This window comes from Sander lucioperca, chromosome 17 (assembly GCF_008315115.2).
Source record: "Sander lucioperca isolate FBNREF2018 chromosome 17, SLUC_FBN_1.2, whole genome shotgun sequence".
In the NCBI taxonomy this organism is placed as follows: Eukaryota; Metazoa; Chordata; class Actinopteri; order Perciformes; family Percidae; genus Sander; species Sander lucioperca.
In genome coordinates this window covers 2,678,632-2,693,098 of record NC_050189.1, presented here as the reverse complement: position 1 = coordinate 2,693,098, position 14,467 = coordinate 2,678,632, and the positions used below count along the sequence as shown (strand labels likewise).

General features: G+C 41.5%; 1 protein-coding gene and 1 long non-coding RNA gene across 3 annotated transcripts in view; one reads left to right on the top strand and one right to left on the bottom strand.

The window, feature by feature from the left end:
* Window positions 1-14,467, top strand: part of rap1gds1 (RAP1, GTP-GDP dissociation stimulator 1) — a 33,546-nt gene that overhangs the window by 4,666 nt on the left and 14,413 nt on the right. Inside the window, exons 2-5 of one of the 2 annotated variants that reach the window (XM_031314673.2) lie at window positions 507-614; window positions 1,807-1,929; window positions 2,912-3,037; window positions 10,972-11,118. In XM_031314673.2, coding sequence (XP_031170533.1) covers window positions 507-614; window positions 1,807-1,929; window positions 2,912-3,037; window positions 10,972-11,118 — 504 coding nt within the window. The remainder of the gene's footprint in view (window positions 1-506; window positions 615-1,806; window positions 1,930-2,911; window positions 3,038-10,971; window positions 11,119-14,467) is intronic. The other variant, XM_031314674.2, reaches the window with a different exon arrangement.
* Window positions 3,413-13,697, bottom strand: LOC116060926. The gene is made up of 3 exons (XR_004107620.2): window positions 13,540-13,697; window positions 9,582-9,588; window positions 3,413-3,425 (listed from the first exon to the last, which is right to left on the bottom strand). It is a non-coding gene; the product is annotated as an uncharacterized LOC116060926 (long non-coding RNA).

The following is a 14,467-nucleotide window of genomic DNA, read 5'->3' as shown; positions in this document are numbered from 1 at the left end:
TAAAACAGAACCAGGTGTACGTGTGGCTTTTTAAATCTGACTGAAATCTGAATGCACATGCGTATTTCTGTCTTTGTCTCAACAAAAGACACTAAACCGTATTGACAGTGGAGGAGAAAAATCAGCTGGGGCAGAGCAGAAGGGGCATCAAGGCCATTGTGGCCGCAGGTGCAAATGACGTCATATGTGTGCAACATGCGTGGTGTGTGTGTGTGTGTGTCATTCTGACACTGTTTGTGCCACTGTGTACCTACATGAACCATCATGCAGCGTGTGCGAGCAGGAGACGAGTGGACGCCGGTCCTGTACGTCGGCTCCTATACAATCTATGGTCAGATCATCGTCCAGATGCTTTCTACATTGTTTTTACGTTCATGTGCTCATGCGCTGCGCCTAAGCCCTATAATGGCAGGGAAAACCAGTACTGAAATACCAGTGCTGGCCGTCATCATCTCCCTGAAAGAATGACCTTTCAAAATGCGTTTATTAAATGTTTGTGTTCTCAGACAACCTAAGTGAAGCCCTGGAGAAGCTGAAGCTAGCGTCCACAGATAGTGCCACTGACAGCGTGGAGAGCTGCCTGGACTGCCTGCTGAAAGCACTCGCCAACAACAGTGAGTAGATTTCCATTGTTGTAAGTTTTCCTTAAGGGTCTGTGGCAATCTGCCTACTCTGGACTTTGTGTGTGTGTGTGTGTGTGTGTGTGTGTGTGTGTGTGTGTGTGTGTGTGTGTGTGTGTGTGTGTGTGTGTGTGTGTGTGTGTGTGTGTGTGTGTTTGTGTGTGTGTGTGTGTGTGTGTGTGACAGCTCCAAGTGTGATAAGAAAAGAGCAGAATCGTGTGAAAATTATATGGGCACAAAACCCACTACAGGAGCTTTATCCACCACCATTAAGAATAATGGTTAAGTTTGTCATCTTATCACTAGTGACATTCTTTTGCCAGAAATGAGTGCATTCCATTGTAATTGAGCACTGTAGCCCCTAACTAAATGTTAGGGGCACATGTAGAAGAATTTGGGGGCGCACACCTTAAAGTGGACATATTATGCTTTTCCGTATTTTCTGTCATATCTACAATGTTATAATTGTGCTTTTTCGTTCCATTACAATCTAACGTTAGCATACTGCTAACTATTAAGTAGCTGCATGCTAACGCCAGATAGCTTTAATATTGGAAGCCTATGTTGGTCATTTCTCCCCAATTTCGAGTCACATCACTGCTGGGACATGTCCAGCTGTGTAGTATTTGGTTTAGAAGCCTTTATTGGGTATTTTTCACGTTACAAAGTCCTGCTATATCCTCCAGTGCAGTAGCTCCAGCTGCTACTAGTGAAACCAAACTGGAGAGCAGCGGAGATTCCAGGAATCACGCTGGCCAATCAGAGTAGACTGGGCTTTCCTGGGGGGGGGGCTTAAAGAGACAGGTGCTCCAGCAGAGCGTCTCATAAACAGGGTGAATACAGGAGCAGCAGCCATGGGCAGTATGATACATACAGTATACATTAAAGCATGTAAACATGTTCTAGTACAAACACAAAAAAACAAGTATGAACCTGAAAATACTATATAATAGTTTCCCTTTAAATCAACCTACAATTTCAACATTCAAATTAAAGAAAGAATGCCCTTAAATTTGCAGGTTGCACATGTGCAAGTAGTTGTTAAAATACTCTCCTTATCTTAAAAACATTTGCCCAAAGAAATTGATACGGCTATTGCATTGATACTGAGAATATTTAGTCACCTTGCATTTCTGAGAAGCATGCATTAATGTGATTGAATATCATCACTTTTTTTCTCCTGCAGACACCGAGGCCAGCGTGAAGATCCAGGAGATGGGCATTCTTCCCCTGCTCCCCACCCTGCTAAACCCCCAGTCCTCCTGCACCCCTAAAGTAGCCAACATCATAGCTGAGGTGGCTAAAAATGGTGAGGTTCGGTTTCCAAGCCCATCCACCCAGGAACATCCTGACTTTCTGTTCCTCCATTTGTCAGTATTTCTTTTTTACACTTTCCACAGCTCTCATCCTTTTAGTTTTTACATGTTTTCTTCATGAATGCATTATTTGGTGGAGCAACCGTGTTAGTTATGGATATTTTAGAACTTTTCTATGGATTGAAATATTTCAAGAATCAGACAGTAGCGTGTTTGATTGACAGCCCATTTCAGACGAGGCTAGTTTAGCAGCCCTCTTTGGCATTTCAGAGCTAAGCTTATCACTGACTGAGGTTATTGTGTAGGGACACAAACCTTGCATAAGTGCAGTGTCAGAGAGCTTCAAGTTTCCATAATGGAGGGGAAGCTTTTAAAGTAGAAAAAAGCAGACATGAATAGAACTTGGGGCAAGAAAAGGTTAGGATAATGAATGGGTTTTTAGCAGCTTGCAAGATGGCAGCTAATGATCACTCCCCAGCAGTTTGCCAAGCTTGGCAACAACCCGCTGGCATTTATCTGTCACTGCTTCCGCAAAGGTCTACAAGCAGCCAAGTGACTGCTGGGCTAAAGACAACTCCCTTGCTGTCTGACAGTTTGAACTGACATGATTGTTTAAAGCTGCAACAGACAAAAGTTATTTTAAAATCATCAGAATCAGGAAAGGTTTATAGCCACGGTGAGTTACACTTATGAGGGATTAGCCTTGGTGGTTGGTGCATACATAGACAACCATATTAATAGGAAATAAACAGAAACAAATGTGTACAAAATAGCTGTTTAGTATAAGATAAAGAAGGCTGAATGGGCTGAGTGCACAATGTGAAAAAATATATAGTATGGGTAGTTGTATTGCATATAACATATCTGACTGATTAGCACAAATCATTACCACAACACAGAATCCCCACTTAATGCTCTTAACCTAGACAGTTTTATACTGACGTGATATCTGTTATACACCTTTCCCACTTTCAGAGTTCATGCGGAGTACTTGTGTTGAAGCCGGCCTCATCCCTCCCCTTATTCAGCTGTTAAACTCCAGCGACCAGGAGGTTTTACTGCAGACTGGCCGGGCTCTTGGCAACATCTGTTATGACAGCCGTGAGTAGGACTTTGCTTTGCTTAGATTACACTGAATCCCTCATGAGCCTTGTCATCACCAGCACACAGTAATAGAAAATACCTCATCAAAATTATTCTTGCTTTTGGGCTACAGTAGACAAACTTTTGATGTTTAACCATGTGTTTCAGCTACAAACACCTTTATTCAGTGCATGCAGGGAAATTTTGTTGAGCTCTAATTAACCAGATTGCATTTACTACATTTGCATAGAGGGCACTACAGACGCTCCCTTGCTGTCTGTTAGGTTTGAACCCTTCATTTGAGTTTCCTCTGACATCGAAGCAAATAGTTTATTTGGTAGTCTCGCATTGCCAGACCTTCCTCCACAGCGCTGCGGAGGAAGGTCTGGCTAGTCCACACAGCACTCTGGGATGGGAGAAATGCATGCTCTGGTTTATTGGCATTTCTTTAAACCAATCACAATCGTCATGGGCGGCGCCTCTGCAAAATAGCCTCGTGAAGGAACTTGATTTGGTGGAACGTGTACGTTCAAAAGTAGTTTTAGTCGTGCAACAGAAAACTCAGATTGGACAGATAGTCTAGCTAGCCGTCTGGATTTACCCTGCAGAGATCTGAGGAGCAGTTAACCATAGTCCTCAGAAATCCACCAGAGGTTAGAACACCAACACAAAGACAGAGGAAGGGGACGGACATCCGGCCGAAAAGAATCCCATTCAGCGGAATTTCTAGTGGTACCGGAGCGATCCCAGAAGTGGAACGTCGTTGATATCGACTAGTTAATTGGAAACCCATAAGCTGCTATATTATTGTAATATAATCAGAGGAGGCTGGTCCATAGAGGCAGAGGAGGTTGCTCCTCCTCTATTTGTGAGAGGCAAGAGGGAGATCATATAATAAAAAAATAGAGTAATCTGTTGAAATAAACCATTACCAAATCTCAGTATTGTTTAAATTTCTTTTTAAATTTTTTGATTAAAATGCTTCAACGGTGACACCTGCAGGTCAGGAGGGGGAAAGGGTGGTCTGGAGAGCAGAGGAGGACAAGCTCCGTTGGGCGGTATCTCCTATATCAATTTAATGTGTTATTTTTTTATGCTCATCTGTTATTGGCCAGAATACGTAATACGATGCTCCAAGGGAGGACGTCCTCCCTACGTTTTTTTCAGATTTAGGTTTACTTTTTTTATCGTGCAAGCAGTAGCAACTTAACGTTACTTGTGTTAGCCAACGCAACAGTTAGCTTGTTGTAGCATCCCGAAGGACCGTAAGCTAATGAGCGGATGTGGAGCTCCTCTGCTGGTGCTGCCACTGTCCGGGACTTGGGGCTGGACCCACAGCGGGACTACAGTGACTAATGTTACTGCCCAAGCCGACGTGCTGCTCTGCACTCCGCACCTGCTGGAGGCGACAGACGGCTGCCTGTCATAGAGGATGTTCATACCATTTTTTGAGCTTTGAAGCTTTGGTGCTTTTCAACAAGGAATATTCAAATCTTCGGTGGCGGTGGCAGAGGCGGGAGAAACCAACATTTCCAACCACACTTGAAGGCAGCTTTTAGAAAAAGAGAGAAAATAAAAAGTGATGAAGCGACTGCTTTTTTGTTGCAGGTCACCTGTTGTTACACAAACTCCTGGGCAGTTCAGTGCTTGTCGTTACGGGACTGACGAGTCTTATAGCAGGTTAACATTACATGATTGTCCACTGCAGGTTGACGTCGGGTTGGCTCAGCCAGCCAGCCCCTCAATGTATTGGCATTATGCATGGCTATAACTATCGTGTTACTATGTTTACTTTAATCAGATTGCCTGAAGACGACACCAGGCTGCTACAGTTTAACCATACAGACATCTACAAACATCAGACTGCTCGCTTGTAACTCAACATTCCTCTGTTCTTGGCTGAGATAGACCACATAGTGCTGCATTAATTAGCCAGCGCTAGTGGATATTTAGCAAGAATCTTAATCCCAACAAAACACCAATTGAGAACAAATTCTCATTTGCAACGACGACCTGTCACATTCACACAGTTCCACATTCATACCTGGAAGCTGCCCAGTACAACCGTGGTCTTATCTGACCACATTCATACTTGGAAGCTGCCCAGTACTACCATAGTCTGATCTGATCACATTCATACCTGGAAGCTGCCCAGTACAACTCCAGTCTGATCTGACCACATTCATACCTGGAAGCTGCCCAGTACTACCACAGTCTGATCTGATCACATTCATACCTGGAAGCTGCCCAGTACTACCACAGTCTGATCTGATCACATTCATACCTGGAAGCTGCCCAGTACAACTCCAGTCTGATCTGACCACATTCATACCTGGAAGCTGCCCAGTACTACCACAGTCTGATCTGACCACATTCATACTTGGAAGCTGCCCAGTACTACCACAGTCTGATCTGATCACATTCATACCTGGAAGCTGCCCAGTACAACTCCAGTCTGATCTGACCACATTCATACCTGGAAGCTGCCCAGTACAACCACAGTCTGATCTGATCACATTCATACCTGGAAGCTGCCCAGTACTACCACAGTCTGATCTGATCACATTCATACCTGGAAGCTTCCCAGTACTACCACAGTCTGATCTGATCACATTCATACCTGGAAGCTGCCCAGTACAATCCCAGTCTGATCTGATCACATTCATACCTGGAAGCTTCCCAGTACAACCACAGTCTGATCTGATTACATTCATACCTGGAAGCTGCCCAGTACTACCACAGTCTGATCTGATCACATTCATACCTGGAAGCTGCCCAGTACTACCACAGTCTGATCTGATCACATTCATACCTGGAAGCTGCCCAGTACTACCACAGTCTGATCTGCTGGCCACTGAGCAGCTCCACTGGAGCCTTTGGGGTTAAGTGCCTTGCTCAAGGGCACCTCAGTGGTGGTAATGAGGGAGAGACAAGCGCTGCTCTTTCACTTTCCCCACCCAGATTTTATCCTGTCGGTTTGGGGATTGAACCGGCGATCTCCCGGTCACACGCTCGCTTCTTTAACCTTTAGGCCACCACTGACCACTTCAGGTGAGTCAAAAGTTTAATACTAACGGCATGAAATAGTGTTTTCTAGTTTAATTTATTGCGATTTTGAGATCACTACTAAATAGAAGGTACTGTAAAACTATACACTGCTTCTAAGTCAAGTGTTTGGGTCCAGGGACACCAGGGTCCGCTGGGCAAAACAGGGAATATGCCGCTGCAATTATATTACAATTCATTGAATATTTTCTCACTAACAGACAAGGAATTTATGAATTGTAATTCTTAATTTTACCCTGCAAATAAACCAGACTAAAATTAATCCTAAATAAAATGCCAGAAATTAAAATGAAAGAAATAGATTGGTAATTGTGTTGATATTTTACTTCTGGCCTTACTATCCACAGAGTCTGGCCAGCCTTAACTTCTCTCTTGCTTTTGAAAAACTGGATTTTTAAAGTGACTAGAACCCTCCCACAGGCAGAATAACTCATAACACACTTAATTTTTGGCTTTGTTTTAATAATTCAAGATTTTAATGTTTTTTGTTTAAACACTTTATAATCAGAGGGTGTTGTGTAAAATTCCCACTGTAACATACTGGGTTCTTTATCACCCCGCGTTGGACTGACAGACTTCTAGTGACATCACACACACACAAGGTTAATTTCCACCAGAGCCTGCAGTGATTGTTTATAAGAAATCTTGTAAGCCATTTCTTGTCAATGCACCAAAACACTAAAGCAAATTCCATGTATGCGAAAACCTACTTTGCAATAAACCGAATTGTGATTGTAATTTGTTTTACTGCTTAATTTTATATTGAACACAAGAAAGTGAAGATAAGTAGCCAACTTGTATTAAATAACATGATGCCAGGGGTTGGTTTTCCTCCTGTCCTCCCCAATTCTTTATTTTTTATTTATTTTTTAAAGATTTTTTGTGGCATTTTAGGCCTTTATTAGATAGGACAGCTTTAGAGCTGAAAAGGGAGAGAGAGGGGGAATGACATGCAGCAACGGGCCGCAGGTCGGAATCAAACTCGCAACCGCTGCGTCGAGGACTAAGCCTCTGTATATGGGCGCTCTACCAGGTGATAATAATATTTGCATTTGGAATGATGAACAGTGGCAGTTATAGTAACAATAAAGATAATGGAACTATGACTAGAAACAATAGTTGTAGCAGTTCAGGGCGTAGCAGGGCGTTGCGGAGCATAGCAGGGAATAGCGAGTTGTTGTGGAACGTAGTAGCCCCTAGTTGCTCCAGAGGCGTGCAACCTCTGACATATATAGCAATTGTAAGTCGCTTTGGATAAAAAAGCGTCAGCTAAATGACATGTAATGTAATGTAATGTAATGTAATGTAATGTAATGTAATGTCATGTCCTAGCCGGTCAGCAAGCGATTTGTCTGTCAGTGTAGGTTTTACTGTTAAGCAGGAGAGACAACCTGTAATTGTACTCTATTTTATAATCATTTATTGTTGTTGGAAACAACTGAAGGCGCATTCTCAGAGAGAGGCCTATTTTTTATTTAAATAGGCTATTTATTTTAGATATTTTTTCATTTGCATGTTTGGCAGCTTTATATTTTCAAACAGGGAAGTAACCTCTGTCTTTGTATTTTATTTGATCGGTTTGTTTTAATAAAAGTGCTTGTGACATCTCACGTGTGGCACTTTGTAGAAAATACAGAGCTTTATATCATGTATCGCCATTCAGCCTAAAAATTACGAGATATGATTTTTGGTCCATATCGTCCAGCCCTACTTCACACAGCAGCCAGACTGTGGCAGTTCACTGTCTTTACTTTGTTCTTAAACTTGCATGCTATAACTGTTAATACTGTAGACAGGCACAATACAAATCCAATATTTCTAACAGTGCAAATTTGTTAGACATAATGAGCTCCCATTCTACACATTTAAGTACATGCTCATCTGCAACTAAAAGGCTTCAAATACCATATATGAATGAAGTGACAATATTATTGGACATGGCTGATGGAATATCTATATTTCTTAATACACATGCCGTTAGCATACATTTGGCTATTGTGTGTTTAAACATGGAATAAAGGAAGGGTCTATGGAAAATGTAGTCTCGACTTTGAGAACCACGTGTGATAACAACCATGTTGCACAGTACCCCATTTGTTTAGTGATAAGCAAACAATAAACTAAGGCATTGCTGTTTATCTGATAGTAATACAATTGTTTGAAAATTATACATGTGGCATCTTTGTGATATTTCTGCTCTAAGAAAGTTTCATTAGTGAATGTACCAGTGGAGTATTTGAGTATTGACCTCAGGGAAGAGCAGCAGAAGTTAAGCCTGATTTTACAGCCAGCTTTAGAGGCTTTAATCACAGCTGTCAGTTGTGGTGCATAGTTTCTCCTCTAGTTGAAAAGCTGGGTATCTGTGGAATCTGGTGGGATGTGACATTTGTTTGAGTGGAGGGGGTCTCAGAAAGCTGGCATAGTTGTATGATAGGCGCAGTGATCCTGTGGAGAAGCATCTGCTTTCTACCTTAAAGAAACACACTGTAATATGGGAGACGTTGCTCTCGTAAAATAGATCAAACAGGATCTTCTGAAACCACTTTCAATAAAACATGATGAAGTGACACAGGTCACATTTTTAAACACTGAGTTTACTTAGTTACTATCTCAGTACATTACATACAACAAAAAGGAAATTGCATTGCATAAAAACTTTTTTTTACATTTGATGACATGCGAAAATATCAAAATGAAAAAATCAAGGTATATTTGTCACAAATTATGTTGATCTTTAATGTCACGTATATTCAGACGTAATTTTACAGTTTTACGTTTTTATTAATGAGGGTAAAGGTAATTAGGGTAAGGGTATACTCAGATCCCCGAACCACCTCTAGTGACCCCTTCCAATGTGAAGGAGCAGCGGTTCTACTCTGAACTCCTTCCAGATGTCCGAGCCTGCCATCATAGCCTCCTCACTGCATCCAACTACCTTCCCGATCCCAATCAGAGAATTCTTTTGCATGTCTTTGAAGTCTCGACATGATGAATTATACACTAAAGGGGAACACAGTGTATGTTGCATGCAATTTTACACATTAAATGGGATGGGAGTATTTGTATGATTGTCCGGTTGTCTCTTTCATAAAGTTAAAGACAATTGTCGGCCACAACCCCATGACCATAGGTGAAGTGAATCAAGAACTTTGCCTTCAGCCTCATTTTAATCTTCACCAAGTGGTCGATCGGTCCAGTACCAGTGCCATTCCTGCATTACTGCCAGTGCTGTGTGGATCTGCCTGCGCTCCATTCTACCCTCACTTCTCAACAGGACCCCAAGAAACTTTTTAACTTGGGGCATCAACAATACAGTCTGCATGGAGTGCTGCTCGAGTCTGTAGAAAGGGCATTCTGCTTCACACTCAAACTGACCCTGGAGTTCACAGGTTGATTCAGCCAGCAAAACTTACTTTGATAAAGGAGATACCAATGAAAGCTTCCCACTCATTGGCTGTTCGTACATATGACGCTGTCCTTTGCAGAGTCCAACAACCAGACTGCTTGACATAGTAGAAAAAGTGAACTTGCTCTGGTTATGCAAGGATGGATGGTTCTTATCAACAGCCCCAAGAGGCAGTGTCATAAACCTTCTCTACGTGTAGACTGTGTGGACAATCACCCATGACTTTTCAGGTTGTCCTTGCTAGAGTAGGTGGTCCACTCCCCCACGACAAGGACGGAAACCACATTGCTGCTTCTCCTGATCGTTAGGTTCGACAGTCGGCTGAAGCCTCCTTCACCAGCACCCTGGTATAGACTCTTAGAGGGGCCGAGGTTTCATAACGATAAGACTGCAATAATGCAATTGACTAATCAAATAATTTTATTTGATTAGGACAATGCATTAGGACAACTTTTCTGTAAATGCGCCAGTGTTAGCCAGTCGGCTAATTTTCAACTGTAGTCCTAATTACCCAGCACACATGTCTTTATGGTGGGAAGAAACCGGAGCACCCGGAGGAAACCCACGCAAACACGAGGAGAACATGCAAACTCCACCCAGAAAGGCCTGAGACGACCTGGATTCAAACCCAGAACCTTCTTGCTGTGAGGCAGAAGTGCTAACCACTGAGCCACTGTGCTGCCGGAGTATTTTTTTAAGTAACTCTTAGAAGAGAGAACAACCATCCGAAATTCATTCCAAGTCAAAGAGCAAAAAAATGACTCCACCACAACAATACAGTCTGCATGGAGTGCTGCTGGAGTGTGTAGAAAGTGTCCATCTGATGCTCTTCAGCTTGGGGATCCTTTGAAGGAATCGGAGGCACTCAAGGATAATGATGAATGCCTTTCATATCTCTTAGCTATTAAGTCTTTAAAACATGCCTACACGTAGCAAAATGTTTTATTATGAAAACAAATTTATTTCTTAAAACAACACACAGTAAGTGTGCACATAATGTGTGTGTGTGTGTGTCTATAATATATATATATATATATATATATATATATATATATATATATATATATATAATATGACACACACACAAACACACGCATATGTAGGCATCTAACTCTACTAAAAGTTTTTTTTTTGAGATGGCCACCAATGTCATTTGTGGCATTATATAAATCTAATTTTAGGTTCTTGAATGAATTTCAATAACAAAAGGCCTTTATCAGATGGACTATATGCCTCATGTGAACTGTACTCCGGGGGTTGGTTTATGTCATATAGGTTGTGGTCATAATAATTTCCTTTTAAACTTATTTTATTCAGCATCTTGACTGTTTTATAGTCTTAGTTTGCATTGATTTGTATGTTTTGTACTGCTTACGTTGCTTTCATATGTATTTTTCAGGTTGTGGTTATGTCTCTTTTCTTTGCCTTTTTTTTCCTTTGCTTTGTGGTTGATTTGTGTCCTGGCCTCTTTGTTTTGCAGATGAGGGCAGGAGTGCAGTTGACCTGGCAGGAGGGGCTCAGATAGTAGCTGAACACATTAAATCCCTCTTCCAAAATACTGAGCCGGAAAATGAGAAGCTCTTGACTGTCTTTTGTGGCATGCTGATGAACTATAGCAATGATAATGGTAATGACCATCTTCCCCCAAGAACAACTGTTAACTAATCTTAACTAATCAGCGGATGTTCTCTTTCTTCTACGCAGATGATGTCACACAATGTTTTGTCATTAGACTGCAGGGTTGAACTGAACAGTCTATGCTTTACCTTTTTGGACTGATCTCTCTTCTGATCTTTCTACCATGCTGCCTTTTGCTTTTCCAACTCCACCTCTGAGATAATCTGCAGTTATTCATATTTGCTGAGAGTTAGCTCATTTTGTCAGCTAGCTCATTTCCCCGCTGTTAGCCATGCTAGCGACGTGGCTCTAGGGATGGCAACGCTGGGCTGTCTGTCCACTACTTTGGTCCAGACTGAAACTAAAACAACTACATGTTAGCATACTGATGTAAGCATTTAGCTCAGAGCTCCGCTGTGCCTAAATAAAGCCTCAAAGGAGCTGCTTTTACAGCTGTAGGCACTTAGTCTTGTTGCATTTTTGGTTGTGTCCAGATTAAACAAATAATAACATGTTAATCAGGGAGCTTTAAAATAGTTGGTAGTTGTATTTTCAAACTTAAGACCGAGCTAGGCTAGCTGTTTACCCCTCCTTTCAGTTTTTATGCTAAGCTAGGCTAAGCATGTCCTGACTCCTGCTCTATACTTACTACGCAGATGTGAGATTGACAGTCCTCAGTCTCACTCTTTGAAAGAAAGTGAATCAACGTATTTCCCAAAATGTAGAACTATTCCTTTAGTATCCTTTTAGCCTACAGAGTTTTAGCAAAGTAGCAGAAATCTTTTAAGATGAGTATAGATTGAAGTAGTTTTACCCAGATATGTATGTTCCCATGCTTAAAAAGGTTCCACTTTATCCTCCAGTTTCACAGGGTGCTTTCTCTTCCATATGTCGCTATCTTCATATTGTATCTGCATTACTTTGAATGGGCTTACTGTGCTGTTTACTATGAATTTACATACACTGTTTGGTTGTTGTTGCTAGTTTAAAAAGGTGAAATGACTGCTCTGTCCCTGCATACATCTTCTTTCTGGACTATGCTACAGTTTGTGTCTTTGTGACAACGAGGCTTGTTGACGGTAGCAAGAATGTGATCTGACGACATTGGATCTCCTGCCAAGTGTCTTTTGGCTCTAGATGATGGTTGGCTCTGTTGGGCTGGGTGATGCAAGGTTTTGGGTTACGCTAACAGAATGGATGATTTTTTTTTGTGGCTTTCTGCAGCTTTTGTCATCTAGCTAACTCTTCATCTCGAGCTTATGTTAAGACAACTCAACCTGCTACTTCAAAAACAACTGCATCAGTTAAAAGAATCTCTTAAGAAAAACATGCTGTAATGTTATAACCTTTATCCCCAATGAGGGCAATGTTTCATAGATTTCTAGTAGAGCCAGACCAATACTTATTTTTTGAAGCTGATACAGATCTAGATATTGCAGACTTTAAAAAGTATATGTGTTGATATTTTTATTTTAACAAACCGTATATATAGATTCATGTTTTTGCTTATCATAGAGTAAAATTGTTATTTGATGGCTTCTGTCTCTCACCAGTGGCATTTGGTAGCATTTCTCAGAGTGCTTTTGCTTCTTGACCTTCCCCTTGTTTTTGTGGTGTAATCAAGTCCAGTGTACTTGTGTAACCAATATATAAAATATCTAAACAGGAAACAGTTGTAACAGTCAGTAGAAATACTAAGGATTATGGGATTATATCAAACTATAGGACAAGGGGTGCATTTAAATAGGATTTAATAAGAAAATTGTGTAGTGGCCTCATAATGGCTTTTTTGTTTTGTCTTTTCGCCACCTGCCTTCCAAAAATGCTCTGAATTAATGTCTTGATGTATTGATTTCACATGCAGCGTCTTTTTTGTGTCTTTTTCTACTTCTTACTTTTACATGGCTTTAAGGTTTAGCCTGTCGTGCTACTATATAGTTCTGACTGACATTCTGAAAATATCTTTTTGAGTATTGTTCTTGAAACTTTAACTGGACTGCTTCCATCTCTCTTCTGATCTGCTCATCTACACTCTTGACTTCCTCCACCACTCTGGTTTAAAAAAACTACATCTAAATAGATGTTTTGCTCTCCAGGCACGTCTAATAGCTCTGCCACCTCTTGCCATCAAATGGCGAAAGCATCTTCACTTCTTGTGGTGTGCGTAATGCCTTGACACCAGGCCAGGAGTGAATAACTATTAAAGGTGCTTTATGCAACATTCAGAGTCTGAAGTGGGGTTTCCTGCACACTGCTCTCACCTCTGATGTCACAGGCAAACATGGAGGTGGCTGAGCCGAAATTAGCAGTGCTACAGCAGTGCTACAACAGTGCTACAACAGTGCTACAACAGTGCTACAGCAGTGCTACGGGGCAAGCCTTTCAAAGGGAGGGACTCACATGCACGCGCGGTCGGCCTGGCTACCAACACAAATGAACAGAGAAACTGGGATTACAAGACACACAGGGAGTGTGACTTTGTTTTCTGGTCAGGACACCATTACTCCACTGTATCCCCAATAGCAAACAGTTGTTTGATGCTATATTAATGTTCTGAATGTTGTATATAGCACCTTTAATGCAAGTTTCACAAACAAAACTGCATACAACAGTTTAAATGTCCTGATTGACATCTACTGACCTTCTCTCTCCCCCCTTCCGTCATCACCACCCACCCAGACAAAAGTCAAGAAAAGATGACACAGCAACTACAACATTCCAGACCATTCAACAAAATGGTAACAAAATAGACAATAAACCAAATAAAGATCCCTTTCCCATGTCTTTTTGGGGGCTGTCCAGGCTCCATCCCCCAGGTTCTCTATAAGCATAAAATAATACACCGAAGCCTCGTGACCTTTTTCATATTTCAACAACACATTATCTAAACATTCTGGTGCCTTTGGGGCTGAAGAATTGGATCCAAAAATCCCCACTAACTGATTGCGAAGTTGCAAATGGTGAATAATCACAGTGTGAATTCACAGTTTATGCGTTCCTATGTAACTTCTGGGGGGGAAAAAAGTGGGCACACAGTCACAAATGGTCTGTAATAATGATTAATGCCAAATGAAGTGTAACAGTAGCATAAGAAAAGAAGAGTCCGTTACACAACAACATCTTGCTAATGTTAGCCACCGTAAGCTACTGGTCATATCAGACTAAGCAAAGGCTTGGTCACACCAATATTTTAAATGGTGGCCGCGATGAGTGGATTCGGCAAAATAAATCTGCAAATTTTTAGTGTCAAGTTTAACTTTAGTGACTTTGACCTGCCAATTCACTCGTAGCATTCCGTCTTGACCATGCTGACCTTTGAGGAGACAGAGAGCCGGAGAGTCCAAAATGGAGGAAGCTAT